Source organism: Anolis carolinensis, chromosome 6 (genome assembly GCF_035594765.1).
Source record: "Anolis carolinensis isolate JA03-04 chromosome 6, rAnoCar3.1.pri, whole genome shotgun sequence".
Taxonomy (NCBI): domain Eukaryota; kingdom Metazoa; phylum Chordata; class Lepidosauria; order Squamata; family Dactyloidae; genus Anolis; species Anolis carolinensis.
The window spans coordinates 37927510-37949448 of record NC_085846.1 but is presented as its reverse complement, the minus strand read 5'-3'; the positions used below and the strand labels follow the sequence as shown (position 1 = coordinate 37949448).

Below are 21939 nucleotides of genomic sequence, written 5' to 3'. Positions count from 1 at the left end.
ACTGAGCTCCCACTTACTAATTGCACAGTCCAGTCTGGTTTTTAAAGATCAAAATAAATGCCACATTTTTAGTATGATGGGGTGCTCCATTTGGTTCTTCCCCCTCCACACACACACACACACACACACAAAGGAATATTCATTAAGCAACTAAAAAGAATGGAGGATCACACAGCCTGACTTTCCAGTACTGACCTGAAAGCTGTCATTTTCCATGTGAAAGTTCACAGATGCAGTCTGAATTATCATTCTATCCACTGAATTCCCCTTCAGTGTGATGAAGTACCACAACTTCCCTGTCAACCCATATTCAGCTTAAACCCAGAAATACCAATTAGAACTGCAATAGGACTGGGATTTTTTGTCATAATCATTACAATGGGACTTTCTTTCCACCAATCCAGCCTCCACTGTGACTGGTTACTGTGTACCTTAGATTTGTACCATTCCTCAGTCTCATGCATGTTGTTTGAGGCCATGGACTCATATTGGATGCGAATCTCACGTAGGGCTGATGTCAGGTCCGGCTTAGACATGTCCATCTCGATGTGGACCTGCTGCTGCTGCAGTTGTTCTTGCAGCTCCCGCAGCTCCTGAGAGAGGGGCAGAAGAGATATGAAGGCAGATGCCAACAAGATTTTCCCACAGTGGACCTCTTTGACTTCAAAAAAAAAGTTTTGACATTAGGGTTCACACAAAGAGCAGAAGGTAATAATAAAATTGTCCCACTGTGCTGTGCTGCTTCAGTTTATTGGAGAGGTGATAGTGGTAGGACCAGAACTAAACCTATTCCCAACTACATTTAGAAATATCCACCTCAAATGAAACAAGAAAACACAGAGGTGATAACAACTGGCAAAGCCCATAAAAACTTGAGAAGCTGTATCATGAGAAGTCACTTTTTGAGAAGTCAAGCTGTAAGAATTAGAGTTGTGCAATCTGGGTCAACAGTGAGCTGTTTTGTGTCCCAGCTTTTGATGGGGGCCCTAATGCATTTTTGGGAGCCTCTCAAAGATGGGAGGGCAGGTATTTGTTTTTGCTCTGGGGTGCAGAAATATCCATTTTCTATTGGCCCATTATTGGGGGGGGGGGGGAGGCTTCCCAGGCTCCCCTTCCTGTCATTTTAGGCATTTAAGCTATTTGTTTCTACTCTAGAGAAGAGGTGCTCAGCTGCAAGCAGGTGCGTGCTTTAAGGAGACTTCTTGTTCTTAAAGCTGTTTTTTCTATTCTAGAGGAGATGCGCTTGGCTGCAGGAGAGGCAGGGCCACATGCTTTCTCTCAACAGCACCAGCAGCCAGCATGCCAAGCAGCTTTCCAAGAGGCATTTTAAGAAGGCCCAGGGAAGTAAGAGCTATTGACCTGTAGCTCAGTAGAGCTATTCTCCCTGGACTACCTTAAAAAATCCTGTTTCCAGTGCCTGCAATCTCCTTTCTGTTGTCGATTTTGTTTCCTTAAAGCTGTTTCAACTTTTACTCTAGAGGAGAGGTAGGCTTCTCTTTTTGTTTGCTGGGATTACTATTATTAACAATTATTATTATATTTTAGAAGTGTTTTCTGAAGGAGAGGAAGGGAAGGAGAAAAAGAAGGTTAAAGGGTGACTCTCTGTCTCCAAGCCCCCAAATGCAGGCACGTGCACCCCACCCACTGTCCTTCAGGTCCTCAACTCCCACTCAGTCCCACTAAATAAAAAGAATCAGGAAAATAAAGAAAATTTTAAAAGATTCAGTTGTGATCCCGGATAGGAGAGGAGGAGCTGAGATCGGCTCCCGCTTGCTTTAATGTTAGGTGAGTTTTCGTACCGAAAGGGCCTTTACCGTTATGTGCTCCTGAAGTACCGAAGGTACCGAAGGAAATAGGTGAAATGGGGGAAACTAAATCCGCGCACAACCCTAGTAAGAATCCTAATTGCTTTCTAACCGGGTCTTAATCAGAGATGTAGTTCTTTATTAATTTTGATCTTGCATGAAGCAATGAATAATTTTTGCAATGTTCTTCCCACGCTGGGCTGTGGAGTATTCAAAGAGCATTTATAGTTTGGGACTTATGAAATGACAAATTTGCTCATGGTATTTTTACATAGCAGAATTGTTTAGGCAGAAAATATTCCTGTGCAGAAAATACTGCTTCTTGTTTTTTTTTTTTTTTTTTTTAAAAACACCCAGGCATGGATTCAACCCAGAGTAAGTTCTAAATTTTAAAAATTATCATCAGTCCAGGAGTCCCCTTGTCAAGATTTTTGGCACTTGAGAAACACATTTTTCTACCATTTTTTCAAATATTCTTTCCATTTCTAAACTGTGTCCATTAATGAACCTTATAAATGGGGCAGTGTGTGTGTGTGTGTGTGTGCAGCCTCTACACACTATTTGTGCATTTAGTTCCTCTGTAGGTGGTTGATCATGTAAACAGGAACCTTGTGTCAATGAGAACAAAGCCAGCAGCATGAGTTTTCTGACTCACAAACAGGGTTGGAGAGCCAAGATGGAGTTCTGGAAGATCTACAGGTGAATCTCCACCAGTGAATCTTCACCAGTTTTTAATCGGCATGTTTGGAAATAAATGCAAATGTTACAGAATACTATAAAACTCCAGAGACTTAATTTCAAAGAAAGCCAAATCTGATTCATACAGAATAGTACTCCACCTCTGGAGTTTTTATTCACCAGAGAACCGAGGTATGGATATCAATATAATAAAGTTTCCCCAAAGTATAATTAAAAGTTAGCTGTAAAATTAAGCAACATCATTTAAAGTTAGTGAGTCAAATTAAAAATATTGGCTTTGCCAACAATGACAGAGGTCTACAATATGGCACCATAGTAGACAAATGCTCATGAAGCCTGGCTCTGACCCCACAAATCCTCTACGTCTCACTCTCAACTGCTCACTCTTTTTAATCCCGCTTTACTGGAAATCTGAAGAAGGCACAATCTGGACAAGCAGTAAGAGCTTAAGGGTAAGAAAAATTCTAATTTTAACATATTTTCTGGTGACAGGGAAGTTGTAAGAGGGTTCGGGGTGGGCTTTTTTTCTTCCTTTCTCTTAGATGTTTCTCTCGCCTTTCCTCCTTTGTGTATGGCTCTTCTTCAGCTTATGTTCTTCTCTCTGGACATTACCATGGATGTCCAGTTTTATTCTTCCCACATTTCAAATGCAATGTTTTTCTCTAGCACTCCATTGCCTTGTCCTTTCTCTAGGTTTGGTTGGTTAGCATTTTTCTTTGCCTTACAGTAAAGTGCTTACATTAGCTATAGTGTGACAAAGCCAGAATGCACTCAAAATCTCAGATAGGCCTGTTGTCCAAGAAAGGTTGGACCATGGTCCAAGAAATCTCCCTCCATTGTAAATTACATGCAGAAATTAAAAAGGAGAGCAGAACACATTGAGAAAAACTATGAAGTTGAATCTTTAGCCTGACTTCCCATAACTGGTTCTCAAGAAAGAACATGCTAATTTTATGCTGGGCTCTGTACCTCATCATGAATCTTCTTTAGGAAGTTGATCTCCTCTTGCAGAGATTCAATTTTGCGTTCCAGGTCTATCCGGGCTAATGCAGCATCATCAACATCCTGTGGAGACAGAGAAACTGGGAAATGAGAAGGACAATGAGTGTACCAGTAAACCTGGTTTGGTCCCAAGAAAGACATGCAAACTTAGGGAGGATGTGCCATGTACCATGTATCAGCCTTACCCAGGTCTCACTTGTCTTTTGTCATAGCATTGAACGAAACATGCAGAATAATCACAGAATTTCTCAAACCTACACCTGTTGATAAACTTTACAAGCTAGCTGCCATTGCCCCTCCTGATGTGCAATGGGAAGTTGCTGTTAACTTTGAGAAAAATGAGTTTGAACACTGTGAAAGCCATCCACTGCATGGCTATCAGCATCTTCCCAATAAACTCAATTCAAGGAAAAGCTTCATGAGAACCACCACTTCCCAGCAACAGCAAGAGTAGCCCTCTGGGCAGCTAAACAGTAAATCCCAATTGGATAGCCGCCCACGAAGGTCTGCCTCCAGGGGCAAACCAGGAATGGGCAACTTGGAAGTCCCTGAACAGACTCAGAAATGGAGTGGGCAGATCAAAAGACAACCTGGCAAAATGGCACTACCTAAAAGAATCCTTCACCTTTTGTGACTGTGGAGCAGAACAAACAACTCAGCATCTGTATGTTTGCCCACAATGTTCTGCCTCATGTACAGAGGAAGAATTGTTTGAGGCTACAGACAATGTGATTGCTGTTGCTCGTTTTTGGTCAAAAGATATTTAGCCGCTTGTGCTCCTTCTATTTTTGTCAGTTTTATACTAATTTATGCAATGCTTTTGATATGAAATAAATAAACTTGTCTTTTGTGTGCTGCCACAATCCTCTGGGTGTCTTACACTGGCACAACCTGTGCATAACTTGTTTTGTTGGACATTCCACAAGGAGAATATTGAGTACATCCTAGTGCAGGGGTGTCAAATCCATTTTCACCAAGGTCTACACCAGTATTATGGTTGCATTCAAAGGACAGTTTGTAATTATAAGACTATGTCAGAGTTTCTCAAACTGTGCTCCTACAGATGTTTTGGACTTCAGCTCCTACAGTTCCTAAGAACTGGTAAGCTAGTTGGGATTTTGGGGAGCTGAAGTCCAAAACACCCGGAGGAGCACAGATTGAGAAACACTGGACTATATAAATGTAACATGTTGCCCTAGCATTGAAAATCTCATCAGTCACATAAAATGACGTGGAGGGCTGGCTTTGGCTTGTGTGCCTTGTGCATAACAAGTATCTTGGTGTGATGCCTTATGCCGAGATGTGCAACAGTAGTTGGCTACTGCCGAAGGCGACCTCTGCCATTCTCACCGAAACAGCAACTGATATCTGGTGAATAGGGTTGCCAGATCAGAAGTATCTCAGGTTCTGGGATGTCAGGATTAAACTCTGATTACTAGGTAGCCCCTCTTGTGATGTCAGAGGGTGGGACCCACTGATTTTACAGGTGCAGCCTTTCTGATGTCACTAAGAATGATACCTTAAGGACCAACCAGAATTGCACAAAGCATGGTATTCAAATCTAAGTTTAACTAATGAGGAAAACACACTTTGCAAGGTAGTTCTCTCTAAAATTATTCCTTCTTGCCCTGAGTACAGGAGAGGAGAGGCCAGGCTCTGTGATCTGGGAACACTATGAAAATAGCAATGTTTTCATTTTATTGGTTACTAGCCAGCTGTGGCGCAGCTGGCTAGTAACCAGCTGCTATAAATCACTACTGACCGAGAGGTCATGAGTTCGAAGCCCGGGTCGGGATAAGCCTCCGACCATTAAAAAAAAAAAAATAGCCCCGGCTTGCTGTTGACCTAGCAGCCCCTAAAGACAGTTGCATCTGTCAAGTAGGGAAAATTTAGGTACGCTTTATGCGGGAGGCTAATTTAACTTATCTACAACACCATAAAACTGCTCACGAGGAAAAGAATGAGGAAGAACAGCCACCAATGAATGGTGAAGCAACAGCTCCCCCTGTGGCTGGAACCGTGAAGCTGGAAAGATGTTAAAAATGCTTCTGTGTCTGTCTAAAACTGAATGTTGTTTGTCTGTTGGCATTGAATGTTTGCCATATATGTGTTCATTGTAATCCGCCCTGAGTCCCCTTTGGGGTGAGAAGGGCAGAATATAAATACTGTAAATAAATAAAATAAATAAATAAAATCTAGCACTGTGTCTTAATATCAGCAAGATCCTATTTTCTTTTTAGAGTCAGAAATAGGTTTCATTCAGTAAAGGCATCCTGCTTCTTTCTCCTGACTGTCTTCTTCCTTGGTCTTTTCTTTTAAAGCAGGCATTTCATTGTTTTGTGTTCATTCGCTGTGGCTGCAATAGTTAAAAATGAGTATTAATTGATCAATTCCTGTTCCCTCCAGGGAGGGCTTTAATTACTGGTTATGTCTTTGTAGCCAGAATAATTTCTCATTGTTTCTGCTTCAATTTTCTGGTTCTGTTATTTCAATCATGAAATTGCCCTCATAATTAAAACAGAGAAATAAAACGTTTTTCTGACTATAAAGTAGAATGTAGTAATTAAAATTTCTCTTCTATTTCCATATTCACCTGGGAGAGGAAAGAAACCAATTAAGGCCAATTCAGGAGTGTCATAGCATGGGAACAAGAAGCAGCTCATTAGCCAAAAAAAAAAAAAAGGCAAGAAAGAAGCCACTAATTAACACAGCAGCAGATAAAGCAGGAAAGATTGGAATGGCAACAACATCACCTAAAACAGAGGTAAGGTATGGGTTTACCTATTCAGAGCCACAATGCCCTGCCTCATGCACAGAGGAGGAGTTGTTTAAAGCTACGGACAATACAATTGCTGTTGCCCACTTTTGGTCTAAAACTATTTAGCTGTTGTGATTCCTTTATTTTATCACTTTTAAACTTATTTATTATGCAATGTTTTTGACACGAAATAAATAAATAAATAAATAAATAAACCTTTCTAGAAAAGAAACCAGGCTGGATGATGCCCCAAATCCCACCCTCTTTTGCTACAATCAAATCCCACCATCTCTGAGATGTCATTTCTCCATTCTGGAGAAATGAAGTCTACATGGGACTCTACCTTCTTGAAAAGGGTGGCGGAGTCCCATGTTTCTACCACTACAGTCAATGCAGTTGTATCCTATCTCAGACTAGACGTAACTGAGGCAATCCTCCACTGCCCCAGTCTCATTTCCAGTGAGGAACATGCACGGGGCAGGAAAGAACTTCATCCTAGGACTAAAACCAGAGTCAGCAATGGAGCTTCTTTGTGCTGCCCCACTTGAGCTCCGATTAGGTAACGCAAGTGAAGCAGGGCAATATAACTGCTATCCCAGGGACCTCGTCACATGAAAGTAAGGAAAGTGGGGGAAAGCAGATGGAACCGTCTTCTTTAGTTACCTACTGTCAGGTCCCGTGGCTTTCTGCAGCCACCCCACATCCTTTCCCCACTTTTTTCCCAGCTTTTTTCCCAGCCTCTCCCATTGTGAGTTGGGTAGCACCTCACAGCACAGTCTTCCCTCTGTTTCCCTGAGCTGCCACAAGAGTCCCACAGGCAACCATTGGAAGTGGTCTTGCATCATGCAATGCCCTCTGGATTCCATTTCAGCAGTGCAGAGAAACTGAGAGAAGTCTGCATCTGATGGTCCCTGGTCACTGAGTGGATTTAGCAATGAGATTGCCCTCTCAGATTCCCCGTTGGGACCTCTCATATCTATTGTTTGCCTTCTGAAATAGCAATGCTGGAATTTCCTCCAATCTGGAAGCAGAGCTTCACAGAAGAGGAAGAGCGGCATTCATAGCCCTCATGAGTTAGATCTGGACTCTGCCAAACCAAATATGTGTGAAATCAGAGCCTTGCCTCTATGAATCTACAATAGCTGGCCCAGCCTCCCTGTCTGAACATATCTCCCTCTATGAACCACCTCAGAGGTTAAGATCTTCTGGGGAAGTCCTGCTCTTGGTCCCACCTTCTTCGCAGGTGTAGTTGATGGAGCTGAGAGACAGGGTCTTCTCAGTGATGGCCCCTTGACTATGTAACTCCCTTCACAGCAAAATCAGATCAGTCTCCTCCTTCCTGGACTAAAACATGGCTGTGGGACCAAGCCTTCATACAGCAAATTCAGTACAATAAGTGATATGGAATAGAGATATGTGCTGTATTTGTTGCATTTCTTTCATTTGTATTTCTGTTTTGTACCGTCCATTTGGATGGCACGAAATGGAAAGGCTCCCCCTCCCCTTGAACAAAAACCAACGCAAAACAAAAGGCATGCAGGAGCCAGTATCGGCTCCAAGCCTGCTTTTCAGATCGATTGGCTGCAGGCCCTGCGAGGCCCAGGTGCATGGGCCCAAAGCTCCCGGGCCTACTAGTGCAGGCTTTGGGCCTACGCATCCGGGCCTCATAGGGCCTACTGCCAAGTGCCAAATCAGCACACAACTGTAGGCCCTGCGAGGCCAAGGTGTGTAGGCCCAAACGGCTGCACCTATAGGCCTGGGTGCTTTGGGCCGAAAAAAACCCAGATCTTTTGGCCCAGGAGACAAAACAGAACAAATGCCTGACCTCCCGATATCAGGAGGTCAGACGAAAATGGAACAGGACCACACTGAAAGCCGGGACACAAACTGGGACCAGGTAAGTCCCGAATGCACACCACTAATATGGAATAAGTGCAATTACGACCGGAATGGCTCCTGGATTATGATTTTGGATTGTGTGTTTTAATAATTGGTTTGAATGTTTAGATGGTTTTAACTTTATTGTTTTTAATAGATATGTTTATTTTATTTTTATGTCTGTTCACATGGCATTGAATTGTTGCCTACTTGTAAGTTGCTCTGAGTCCCCTTCGGTGTGAGAAGGGAGGGGTATAAATACAGTAAATAAATAATATATATTAAAAATACAGCAGATTCAAGACATTTACTACAGACTAAATAGCAAGGTCTGGAAGCAATGTGAAATGGTCTTGAATAAACTAGCATTCTCGGTCTGTCTTGCTAGCTACTGGGCATTTGTACTGTAATTCCTTTCTTTTATTCAGGACACAGTTATAGCCAAGTCTCTGCCCTTTATTATAAAGGAAAAGATGGACATGAACCCCTAGAAGAAAGAGACATCATTTTGTTTTTTCAAAGAAATCAAGCAGTGAGTGCTCTAATATGTACTACAAATTACCCAATTTCAACACTTTCATAAAACCCTTTCCATTCAACAGAGTTGCAAAGTAACCACCCTCAAACCAATTATATTTCATGAAGACATCCTGTATCCCCCTCCTATAGCTCCCAGTTAGGATTTGTCATCTTGCCACCTCACCTGTCGGTAGGAAGATAAATTGTTCTCAGCTTCAAGGCGCAGATTAATCTCATCTTGTAACCTTAAATGAGAAAGAGAAAAGAGGTGGGGAGAAAATCAGGGAAGCTTATTGAATTATTGGTTCATCTCTTCCGCAAGGGCCTAAGACCAAGGGAAAACACAGCAAAGTCAAAGCGTCCATGTAGCGCTGGAGCCTCTGCTAATCCCTTGCTGCCTATGTGCTCGCACACTCTGCCTTGCAAAGTTTTTATACCCTTTTGGCTTCTGTTGACAATGATGTCCATTATTATGAATTGTTCTTATGGAGAGTAACCTCATAGTTAATACAGCAAGAGCCCAGAAGGACCGTTGCAATCTCCTATCCCTTGTCAAGGTTTGAAAATGGAAGAAATCTGATCTGTACAACAGGAAAGGGGCAACATGCACCCCACATTGGAAACATGTTTCATGTTTTCTTATGAAGGAGTAAGAAGGAAATCTAACCCTTGTTTGAAGGGTCTCCAGTTGGCTTTAATATTCAGTTCCTTTGGAAAGATATTGGAAATAGATAACACAGCTCAACCAAAAAAATTGTGTTGTCTTGTCTTTTAGGCCTGTTCCTGGGATTATCTGGGGCACTGATTCAGAATATTGCATTGGATAAACTGCATCCACTTTAGTTTCTTAGATACGGTATGGGGTTCTCACAATTGTCTATGAATGTGCAAATGAAGCCTGGTATCTGACATATGTTCTGTATCTCAAAAGCTAGAGCTGATAGGGGGAAACTGGTGCCATTTTTGGAATTGGCAGATTAAGCATATGTAGAAATAGGTCTAACATTTGAGGCACCAATGTGTTGGATAATGTAATCAGTTTGAGTAAAATGTTCCAATTCAAGGTGTAAGTTATCACCTATAAAGCCCTAAACGGTTTGAGACCTGCCTATCTTCATGACCACATCTTCCCTTACAAACCTGTATGATCTCTAAGAGGGGACGAGAGAGAGGGCCTTCTCAGTGGTAGCCCCCTGGCTCTGGAGCTCTCTCCCCAGGGAAATTAGGCTAGCACCTACCTTGCCCATCTTGCCCATCTTCCGTAAAGATCTAAAAACATGGATGTTCCGCTGTACTTTTGACTAGACAATCCCCCAGACAATTTGGTCCCAACTAGGACATAAAATCTCGTCCTTGCATTTTCTCTACCCAAAGATACTATGCTCCATTTTACATGGTCCTCCATCCCTAATTCTGCTGTCTAATTTACACACTTTATCTATCAGCCTTATCCTCAAAATTGATTTGCACCAGTCTGCCCACCTGTGCACAGGAACTGACTGTTATTTCAGGTTCATTGGTTGGTCCAATTGTTGCTTTTATATTTTGTTATAATGTTGTTGTTTTATTCTGGTTTATGCTATTGTCTATTTACTTAGTATATTTTTATTTTTATTATGTTGATTGGACCCGTCCCCATGCAAGTCGCCCCGAGTCCCTTCGGGGAAATGGAGGCAGGGTACAAAAATGAAGTTGTTGTTATTGTTGTTGTTATTGTTATTATTATTAACGTGAGACGTAAAAAGTCAGGAAGCATCTTCCTTTTTTCTTTTTACAAAACCTTTCTTTTCCATCTGTGGCAGTTCCTTGAATATGAGAGGGGGGGGGGGGAACCTCATCTTGTCTCTGGGTGGTCCCACTTCACTGCTCTCCTGATCAACAAGGACCACCAAGTTGGTAATTAGAGGGAACTAATGAGGAGTTGCAACAAAATATTACAGGGCATTGCAAGGCTGAGTGAGTGTTGCAGAGCCAGGGATGGGTAACTTGTGGCCTTAGGGGTACATACAGTCATTGCCCTACATGTGTACCCTCAGCCTTTATTTCAGAAAAAAATTACTTTGGCCACAAGTCCCAGGATATTCAAGCCACCATGGCCTAATTGACCACCTACAAAGAACAATGTTCTTCTGCAACGACAGTTACATTCTTCCAAATGGTTAAACAAATCTGTGTGGGCAAACAATTGATCGTATTCCCCACTCCAATCCGTTCCAAGGAACATGAGCAAGGCCTGCAGTCCCATTGAATCTACAGAACCTACTCACCCAACTTTCTTACTGACCTGATCTTGGTTTTTTTTTTACTGGATTCAGATTTCTAATTTTGCTTTTTTATTTCCCCTTCCCCCATTAAATTAACACAGCCTTCCGAGGGCATAGAGGTTTTGTTTTTAATGAATTTAATAATATTTAATGAAGAATTAATTTTAATGCATTTTTGCATTCATGTAGCTAATTGCTAAATGTAATTTTACAAATTACAAAATGGACTCTCCAAAACACTTCAGCGGTCCTCAAGGACTTGACCAACCTAAAAAATGCCCCCCAAACCTAGCAGCTGTCCATTCTGATGTGGAATAATGAAGTATTAGAAGCCTGAATTGCACCATTTCCCTAAGGATTGTAGCATTTCCTTTAATACATATCTGAATTAAACAGATATCTCAAGAGAATAGCATGATGCCAAGATAGACAGGATGTTAAACGTGTATTCATTTTGCCAAAGTTTGGAAGTAATGGGTTATAAGTAAGGTAATAATCCATTACGAGATACCTTTCTTCGGTTACAAGGACACAATTGCATTATTATTATTATTATTTTAAATTAATATAACAAGTAGGGAAAAGAAACAGAATCTGACATAACAAGTTGGGTTAAAAACAAAATTCAGGCTTTTGTCTCTATAGCCCTAAACAAGAATCCTGGAAGAGGCAATCTAAAATATATGAAAGGACAGGCATCTTCCACCTCATTTCTAAAGCAGTAATAACAAAAATGAGAGAGAGAAACACATGATACAATGAGTAATCTTTTAAATACTGTAAAGAATAAATACAAGTAATTTTGAGTTGTCCAACAGAATCTGGAGCAGGGATTTCCTGACTTCCCAAACCCCCAGTTTCAGCAAAAGATGCCCCTTCCCAGTATGGCTATTGGAAGGACAGAGCTAGACACTCTTCTCGGTGCTCTCTCCTGGTGAGGAAATAGTCATGTTGGGAGAGGACAGATGGGGTTGAAAGTTGGGGTCCAGATGATGAGCATGGACAGGTATTTTGGTCATGCTTCTTTGAACATTATAATGATGAACAGGAATACATGTACAGTAGAGTCTCACTAATCCAAGCCTCACTTATCCAAGCCTCTAGATAATCCAAGCCATTTTTGTAGTCAATGTTTTCAATATATCGTGATATTTTGGTGCTAAATTCGTAAATACAGTAATTACAACACAACGTTACTGCGTATTGAATTACTTTTTCTGTCAAATTTGTTGTATAACATGAAGGTTTGGTGCTTAATTTGTAAAATCATAATGTAATTTGATGTTTAATAGGCTTTTCCTTAATCCCTCCTTATTATCCAAGATATTCGCTTATCCAAGCTTCTGCCGGCCCGTTTAGCTTGGATAAGTGAGACTCTACTGTATTTAAAAAAATAATTTTATGAAATATTCATTGAACATGTTTAATGTGATTTTTAGGACTAGTATGCCTATATACTCTTTTTATATACCGGAGCCGCCGGTGGTGCAGCGGGTTAAACCGTTGAGCTGCTGAACTTGTTGACTGAAAGGTCGGCAGTTCAAATGCGGTTTAGTGGGGTGAGCTCCTGCTGTTAGCCCCAGCTTCTGTCAACCTAGCAGTTCGAAAACATGCAATGTGAGTAGATCAACAGGTACTGCTCCGGCAGGAAGATAATGGTGCACCATGCAGTCATGCTGGCCACATGACCTTGAAGTTGTCTACGGACAACGCCGGCTCTTCGGCTTAGAAATGGAGATGAGCTAAGCAGAGTCGGACATGACTAGACTTAATGTCAGGGGAAAACCTTTACCTATACCCTAAAAGATACCTGATCTTGACTGATGTTGGAAGCTAAGAAGAGTCCTCCCTGGTTAATACTTAGATGGGAAGACCAACCGTTGTGGGCTATACTTCAGAGGAAGGGACTGATAAAACCACCTCTGAGAACTCCTTATCTATGAAATTAATAGGGTAATTCATTTGACAGGTAACTTTAAGGCACATGCACATACACACAACCTTCAAAATGCAAAAGACAAAATAAAAGGAACTGGGCTAGAGGGTGCCCTGTTTTAATTGTCTTTGTTTTTTTTAGTACAGTTGAGAGCCTCAGAGGGCACCAGATGCTAAAAATTGCCCCCAACCTTCCACCGTTGCCCACTTCTTAAGTAATAGATCTCTCATGGCCTATATAACAGCTGTAGCATCAACATTCTATACTTGGCTTCCTATCATTCAGAAATTAGTTTGTGAATATTCCAAGAGAGTAAAATTCCACAGAACACATTGGTGGTTGTGGTGGGCAGGGAGGAGATATAAGATTAGTTGCCTATCCTAGGGCCCTTCGACACAGCCATAAAACCCAGAATATCAAGACAGAAAATCCCACAATATCTGCTTTGAACTGGGTTATCTGAGTCCACACTGCCATATATTCCAGTTCAAAGCAGAAAATGTGAAGTTTTATTCAGCTGTGTGGAAGGGGCCCTAGTCAATATCATAGGACTGGTTCTGCAGCACTTCAGCAAACAATGCCTGTGACTATTGTTTAGACCAGTGATACGAAATTCCCAATGTGAGACATTTGACACAATACTAGAAGCATTACAGATGTCTAACATTTGTACAACTGTGAGAGAAATGCAACTTTATGTACTTTTTGAGAAGACCATATCTAATTATGACATTAGATTTAACTTTCAGTCTAGTTAACTAGGGAATGCAGGGGAGTTCTATATTGTTCGTCCCTTGAAACTGGAAAACATTTGGGCCTCCCCAGGAGCTGGTGGGAGAATATTTTACTCTTCTTGCAAATGGGCTTTTTGTAAATCTCCTTATTGTGGCACTCTCAAGTCCTTACTGTTTGTTGGTGACACTTTCGGAATAATTTAGCATAAAAGGGGTTTAGTACAGAAAGACGTAAGCATAGAATGAGAAATTGGGAACAGATCATTTACTCCAGCTCCTTATCCTGCAAATAATTTCATCACTTTGGATAGCTCCTTTAAAGTTCAGACTAAAACCAAGAGCAGATTCATCAATCCACCTCTCCAAATACAAATTAGCCTTACAGGAAAGGGCAGGTTGGTAATTAAAAGGTTCCCACAAAAGAAAGGTCAACACAGTTGCAGTTTTTACACTCCCCAATTCATAAGAACTATTGACCACATCTGCTGGGCTTCATCATTAACTTCAAGTCATCCCTTGGACTGTTTCCCACTCCCTTTGTGGCCCTGTATTGCAGGAGACAGTCAGCAGAGGTGGGCAAGATGCCACTGTGTGCTGCTTGCTGGCCATTATAATGTTCTCATTAAAGAATTAATGAGGTTCAGAGGAATCACAAGGTTTCCCAGAACTGTTTTGAATTCTGTTCTTCATAGATCAGCTTTTCCTAAGCTGGCACTTTAAAGATACACAATTCACATCACCCCTGGTCGCTCAGCATTGACTCTGTGCCATAGAGAATGCCATGTTAGAGGAAACTGCTGTAACCAGCTCTACTCAAAGTACTGCTGTTGGTCCCTGGTGAGCTTCCAGGAGAGAAAATAACAATTGTAGCTAATGAGCACTAATATAAGATTGGTCCACTGCACATTGGTGGAAACAATTACTAGTCCTATGCATTACATAGCTTAAGAAGCACTGTTTAAGACAACTCAAACAAGCCACCTTGGACAAGGCAAATCACATCCTGGAAAATTCTGTTTCGTGCTCAAAAGGGATAGTTAGAATTGTAGTGTACAAAAATATAGTGTGTAAAACTAGCAACAAAGTCATCTGACAAAAAATCCTCCTCTAAAGGCAAATTTTTCCAGTACACTTGCATTTTGTTTTCTTGTTTTAGCTCTCTATTTGCTCATTTCTAGGTCAAGATCTTATGGATAGTTTTCTTACTTTTGCCGAAGATTGTTGAGGTCCTCCAGCAGGTTGTCCCTCTCAATCTCCAGCCGGGCCTTAGAGTTGGAAAGTTGGTCTACTTGGTGGCGTAGATCTCTTAGCTCCTCCTGGTAGATATCAGCCAACTTGGTGGGCTCCTTATCTCGGATTTGGTTGAGCTCAGTTACCAGAACCTTGTTCTGCTGCTCAAGGAAACGGACCTTCTCAATGTAGCTGGCGAAACGGTCATTCAGCTCCATCATCTCCACCTTCTCGTTGGTGCGGGTCTCCTTGAACTCAGTGTTGAGGGCATCAGCCAAGGAAAAATCCACTTTGTCTGAGGAGAACTTGGGGCCAGCACGAAAACTGAGGCTGGCAGTCTTCAGTTTGGTGACAGAGACCCGGCTGGTGGCACTTGAAGGCATGTACCTGCGGCCTGGCGAGAACCTCAGAGCGTGGTGGACAGAGCTGGTTTGTGAGCCAAAGCGTCTCCCATAGGATGACAGCCTCTGCCCTTCCATGGTGAAATCCCTTCTCCAGACTTTGCAGGCTCGGACAGCTTCCTCTCTCTGTGCTGCAAAGGGTTTTTATACAAGAAGGTTAACTATGCCTGGTCATTTGCGTGTGAAGGGTTGAAGAGGGAGGGAGGAATGGGTTGTGTGCCAGGTCTTGACATCTCACATTTGCTATGCCAAGTGCCCTTGCCCTGGCAAAGCTGCAAAAGGAGGACATTGGGGAGAAGCTTTGAGTTTTCTTGATGGAACAAAGAGAAAATGCACTTGGATTAATGATGTAGCTGTGTCCATTGGTAATGACCATTGCAACTATCTGTTATGAACCATCACTGCAGTGGGATTCCCACAAGACTAGGGTTGTCCCTTTTGCCTTAGTATAATAGTTACAAAAACCTAGTTAATCTCCCCCTCTCTGTTTTCTTGCAACGCTTGGACCAGAATACTCATTTACATGACAAATGGCACTCTTTTATTTGTATAGCCAACAATCACATAATGACCATGTTTACATGAAGGCTCAAAAAGAGAGGCTCAAAGGCAACCAAAAGATGTGTATTCTTAATACAAGCTGCCCATGCAGAGACGGTTTGTTCTGGTGAATTTTTACTCTGAGAAGTCTTTTCAATCAATTCTGCCAGAAAGCCACATCTTGAAGTCTTGAACTTTTAATAGCAGTATAGTGGTGTGAGCAATTATTACAAAACAGTAGGGGGAAAGCACTCTGCATGTACTTGCGGAAAAGAAAAAAATGACTACAATAATATATTGTTAAACTTTAGGATCTGGATCTGCAAAGGCTGAGCAGAGCTATACGGTAGATGATAGCATGACATGTTGAGTCAAAATCGACTTGACAGCAGTTAACGACAACAGAAATGCCTCTGTGCTTGTACAGAATGTCTTCTTCCTCAGTGAATAACAGCAGTCAATCCGGATGAAATTGCTGACCAGAAAGTATAGTTTCAATGGAGAGTTGAGCATCATTTTCAGAAATGAAACACTGAAAACACAGCTGTCTTTCCTCCATGAACCTGCTGTCTTCTCTTGCTAAAACGGTCCAAATGACAGAACTTTGATTCATCTCACCAGCCGGTTGAACAAAGCAGCTCAGAAGCTAATTAAGAGAGATTTAAATTGAATGTCTCTTTGAACCCCCAGACTAGCTTTCCACTCCAGTGGTTTTTTAAAGGCTGCAGCAATTAAAAAAACCCACCATGTTCCACAACTTCTGGACTTCTTGTCAATTGAAACTCCAGTAGAAGACATATCTGTGGGTACAGAGAGAAGTAAAGGTTGGCAGGGGTGGGCGAATCATGGCTTGATGGCATATTGGCAGCTTGTGATCAAAGCAGGAGCTCAGGTATTTTGAGTGACACTCTCTCACCTCAGCTCTAGTCACAAGCTGCTTATAGTTTGATACAAATCATTTAATAAAACACAAAGGAACAGTAGTGAAGTTTACATAGCATACAACAGAACAGTAGCAAAGTTTGCCACATCCTTTAATTTCAGCTTTCTCCAGCATTGGGCCCTTCAGATGTATTGGACAGTTCCTGTAGTTGCAGATGGCCGTGTTAGTAGGGGATGAGGGATGCTGCAATCCAGCACAACTAAAGGGCACCAGGTTAGGAGAAGGCGTTTCAGGAATTCTTCCCAGAGCTATGGAGACTGTCTTGTTAAAGACAACTTTCTATATATCCAGAGGCAGAAGTAAAGATAATTTTTTTCATGTCAGGAGCAACTTGAGAAACTGCAAGCCGCTTCTGGTGTGAGTGAATTGGCCGACTGCAAGGACATTGCCCAGGGGACACCCAGATGCTTTTGATGCTTTTACCATCCTTGTGGGAGGCTTCTCTCATGTCGCCGCATGGAGCTAGAGCTGATAGAGGGAGCTCATCCGTGGTCTTCTCAGGTTGGATTCGAACCAGCAACCTTCAGATCAGCAACCCAACCTTCAAGTCATCAGTCCTGCCAGCACAAGGATTTAACCCACTGCGCCATTGGGAGATCCTATTAAAGATAATGCAGGCCAATGAATAGTTCTTTAAGTTACCAGCTTAGACATCCGAGTTCACTTTAATTCTCACCTGCTCAGATGAGGGGAGAAAACAGGAATTTTCAAAATTAGGAGCTAGTTGGTACAGCTGGTTTTGGAAATGGGTACTGATAAGCCATGATATATCTTGGTCAGAGGGTGGAGTGGAGGTTATGAAGTGGAGTAAATTCAGGAAACTCAGGCGCTCTTTGCTTCCCAGTTGGCTAAACGCATTAGAACGTGATGGTGAAAGTAGCTGGGCATTCGGCAAAGGGGTGAAGAGCTTCCAAAATAATGACTTAAGAGGAGCAAATAGACTGGGAAGCAAACAGGAGGCCGTCTCGCAGTGGCTGGTTCTTGTTTGTCAAGCTTTATCCCACCTAATTCCTCTAACCTTTCAGTCTCTGCAAATGATTTTTTTTATGGAGAAAAAGTGAGATGATATCTACAAAAGGGCAAAGAGTATAGCTTTTTGCTAGATCAACGACCAGAGTCATGTAATCCTGTAGTCTTCCAGATAAAGTCCCACCAGCCTTTGGCATGATGGGGAGGAATGCTGGGAGTGGTAATCCACAACAGATAGAGAATGGCATAATTTCCAGCCTTGTGGTTAATCTGATGGGTGGGTGGCAGACAGGACCATAGCCAGAAAAAAATTTCAGGGGGTGGTGGTTTGAAACTTTTTTTTGCGAATCATGAATAGTAGTTCCATAATGCAAAATAATTTAGAAACCAGGCTCCATCAATAAACTTCAGTGGACACTCAAGACAGATAAATTTCAGTGGACACTCATGGGGATTTGGTTAATCAGTCAAAATTCATGAGTAAACCAGGCTTAAAAAAAACCTGAATTTTTTTGGGGGGGGGGGGGGTTGAACCCCTACCCCCCCCCCTCGGCTACAGACCTGGTGTCAGGTGCAGTGTTAGTGGGTGCCGAGAATGATCCTTTCCACCATTATGACCATAAATTCAGTATTGATCATACCAGTTTTGCTCGTTATTATTATGGCTGCTTAACGTTTTAAAATTATTTCTTAGAAGGCTCCATTCTTGTCAGTACAGAATAGAATGGAATAGAATACCTTTATTGAAATTGTACTATTGCACAACGAAATTAAGTGCCTTCCCCAGCACACATAAAAAAACAACATACTCATCCCTCCACACAGTACAGAAAAAAAGAATGTGAATGCTCAAGAGCAAATCATATCAAGTTAATTCTTAGATTCGTATTATTACAGTATTATTATTATTATTATTATTATTATTATTATTATTATTATTATTATTATTATTATTATTACACTACATAACACCATTTTTGTTCCTGAGTTATAAATGTCATTTCCTTAAAAGTGGTATCGTAAAAACATGGAAAATGTTAATAAAACTGCATCCTGCATCACATTTTGCTATAGTTTTTCAATGAATATCTCATCAAGTCTCAACCAATTTAACATAGTCTGTGGCAGCCACAAAAAAGTCTCTAGAGTATAACAACTACAGTAAAGTCTCACTTATCCAACATTCGCTTATCTAACGTTTTAGATTATCCAATGCAGTCTGCCTCCCGCCTGGATCCACAACTGTTTCTCTAGGCAGCAAAGACTGAACTTTTTACGGATTTAATTTCCGACAATGGTGTTACTACGAGTTCATTTTATGCAAATCTATCTTTATTTGTAGTCAATTTTTAGCAGTCAGTGTTTTTGTAGTCAATGTTTCAATACATTGCGATGTTTTGGTGCTAAATTCGTAAATACAGTAATTTCTCCATAACATTACCGGGTATTGAACTGCTTTTTTTTGTTGGATTTGTAAAATCGTAACGTAATTTGATGTTTAATAGGCTTATCCTTAATCCCTCCTTACTATCCAACATTTTTGCTTATCCAATGTTCTACTGGCCCGTTTAGGTTGGATAAGTGAAACTACTGATTTTTTTCAAATTTTGTTACATAGTGTTATTATTATGTTCATTTATACACATGCTTCTCTCTCCAAAAGGAGACTCACATAAATTGCTGAAACTGGAGAATAGCTATGACAGTGAAAAAGTATGGGCACTACCCCTCAAATATCCCTCCCTCCCAATGGAATTTTATTTCATTCCCCACGTTTCCTAACATTGCTGAGCTGGAAACATATCAGTCATTCTCATTTAGAATTGCTTATTATTTCCTGTATTTGCATTCCCATGGTATGTTTGAACATAGGACTCTGGAGATCAGAGTCTGAATGGCCATAGAAATCCGAACACAGCAATAACAACCAGCACTAAAAAGGAGCCTGTCGAACATGTTTCCCCAATATGGCAAAATTCCAGTTGTGCTGGATTACACATTCCATAATGCCAGCGTGCCCTTGCAAGTTTTGGATAACAGAAGTGATAATCCATCACATTGGAAAGCTGCAACATTTGGGAAGAGCAAGGAATGGGAAATCTTTGTTCTTCCTGCTGTTTGGTGACAGCTCACAAACTTTGGGGTGCTTAAGTGAAAATAAATGGGTATGCATACCGTGCCTTTAAGTTCTCTGAAATTTTGCCTTGTATTAAGGACTACAGAGACCTCGGTGGCATAGTGGGTTAAACTGGAAAGTCAGCAGTTCGAATTCAGAATGGGGTGTTGTTAGCTCCAGCTTCTACCAACCTAGCAGTTCGAAAACATGCAAATGTGAGTAGATCAATAGATACCACTTCATCAGGAAGGTAATGGTGCTTCATGCAGTCATGCTGGTTCCATGACCTAGGAGGCATCTAAGGACAACGCCAGCTCTTCAGCTTAGAAATGGAGATGAGCACCATCCCCCTAGAGTCGGACTCATCTAAACATAATGTCAAGGGGAAACTTTTACCTTTATCTTACTAAGGGCTAAAAGGTTCTTCATCCCTACTTCAACAGAAAGGATGTTTTTTCTAACTTCCTTTTTTCAGGCAGTTGTCATCTTTGGAACTCCCATGAAATCCCTACTGAATTCCCATACATATTGTGAACAATTCCCGTGGGTGGTACAGATTGTTTTACAGTCCTGCAAATGAGTCTTACAACACAGTTTCCTTCCATCTGTGCACAATTGTTGGTGGGCAAGTTGTCCCCAACCATTTTACAGCCCTCTTTGCTGGCCACACCTTTGGCCCATAGCCACGTTCCCAGCCCTTAGCGCTCACCGAGCCCCTCCTTCTGACAAGCCCCCGTTGACCAGGCTTGCGTCCCTCTGGAGCCAGAAGCAGACAGCCCTACAAAGGGCTTATTAATGGACCCGAGGCTGTGGCATGAGCCCCTTTCTTCGAACAGAAGGGGCTCTGTATTTTACCTTCTGTCCCAAAATGTCCAGCTTCATATTCATCTTGGAATGATGGATAACTGCCCACCCCCCTGCAAGCCACTGGCTTTACTGGAAGCACCGTGAACTACTGCGGGGACACAGGGGCTCTGGAAAATTGAGCCTGGGAAGGAACCAGCAACACAAAGGCAGAATAGTTAATTAGTGTGATTTTTAAAAATCCCACATTGTTAAAAGCTGTGTTGGAGGATTCCAGAAAGCAGGGCTGGCCCCAAATCTCCTTACCCCATGTAATGCAGAATGAAAACGTGTTCTAGCAAAAGATTATAGCGTTTACCTTGGGTCATGTATTCCTCCTTCGTGGGTGGTGGCAGCTTGAAGTTATGCTTCCTCCCTAATCTGCCTCATAATTACATTGTGCAGCTTTGAATATTAATGAGTCTGGGAGTGTTGGATTGAGAGTGGCACCCCACCCCCACCTACCCACTTATTTATTTAATTTATATGCCACTTTTCTCACAATGTGGGACTCAAAGAGTTTGATAAGTAGTGACAAAATGCCACTTTTTTGACTTGCGCAACTCTATAAAATGTAAAATAAAATAAAATTTCAGATTTAATCTGGAATTCATGTCAAGTCCTTCCTTTCAGAGGGGGAACCAATTTTTTGACAACACATGAAGGATTTTGATGATACTCACCTGAGGGACTAGTTTTGCCTAGCCTGTTGCACCTGATGAAAAAAAGGCTTTGGAATGATAGTTGCCAGTGCTCCTAAAGCTCCCTGCCCCGCACTCTCTCTTGCTGGAACCCATTGTTTTCCCAGAAACCAAACAAAGCTGGTCAAAACCACCAGACTGAGTTATATTTGTGCCTCCCCGGTGGTGTGCCAGCTCCCCGACAGCAGGATAAAGAAGACTTCATTGCTATGCACAGGCGGGCCGTGTCCCCCCTTGCCACCCTATTCACAGCACCAAACTCTTGCCCAACAATCCAACAACAACCCTTTCATTCTGTTCCAATGGCGACACAACTTAAAAGACTCAGGCACTGGCAAACAATGGCTTTGGTCTCTGTGCAAGGAGTTGGGACGGTACCGAGAAGGGATAAAGCAGGACATGAGCCAGGGACACAGGATATCCCCCTCATTTCCAGAAGTTTAGGGTTGTAAAAGTTCAATGAATAGCAAGTTAGTTGTTATGGCACGTTGGATGTTTATCCATGTCTGTGCACAGGAGAGTCCTGGTCATGGAGGGTCATGGAGGGGCACAAATATCTATAGCAGCAAGATTGAAAGTGGGAAAGTGGGAACTGATGTGG

General features: G+C 41.8%; 1 protein-coding gene across 4 annotated transcripts in view; it reads right to left on the bottom strand.

Moving 5' to 3' along the window:
• The window catches only part of gfap (glial fibrillary acidic protein), a 34811-nt gene extending 13830 nt beyond the window's left edge, over window positions 1–20981 (bottom strand). For all 4 annotated transcript variants that reach the window (XM_003222612.4, XM_016994529.2, XM_008113222.3 and 1 more), the window contains exons 1-5: window positions 20957–20981; window positions 14802–15357; window positions 8846–8906; window positions 3474–3569; window positions 432–593 (exon numbers count right to left, since the gene is read on the bottom strand). In XM_003222612.4, the coding sequence (XP_003222660.2) occupies window positions 432–593; window positions 3474–3569; window positions 8846–8906; window positions 14802–15357; window positions 20957–20966 (885 nt within the window). In that variant the 5' untranslated portion in view covers window positions 20967–20981. The remainder of the gene's footprint in view (window positions 1–431; window positions 594–3473; window positions 3570–8845; window positions 8907–14801; window positions 15358–20956) is intronic.
• Window positions 20982–21939: the final 958 nt, after the last annotated feature.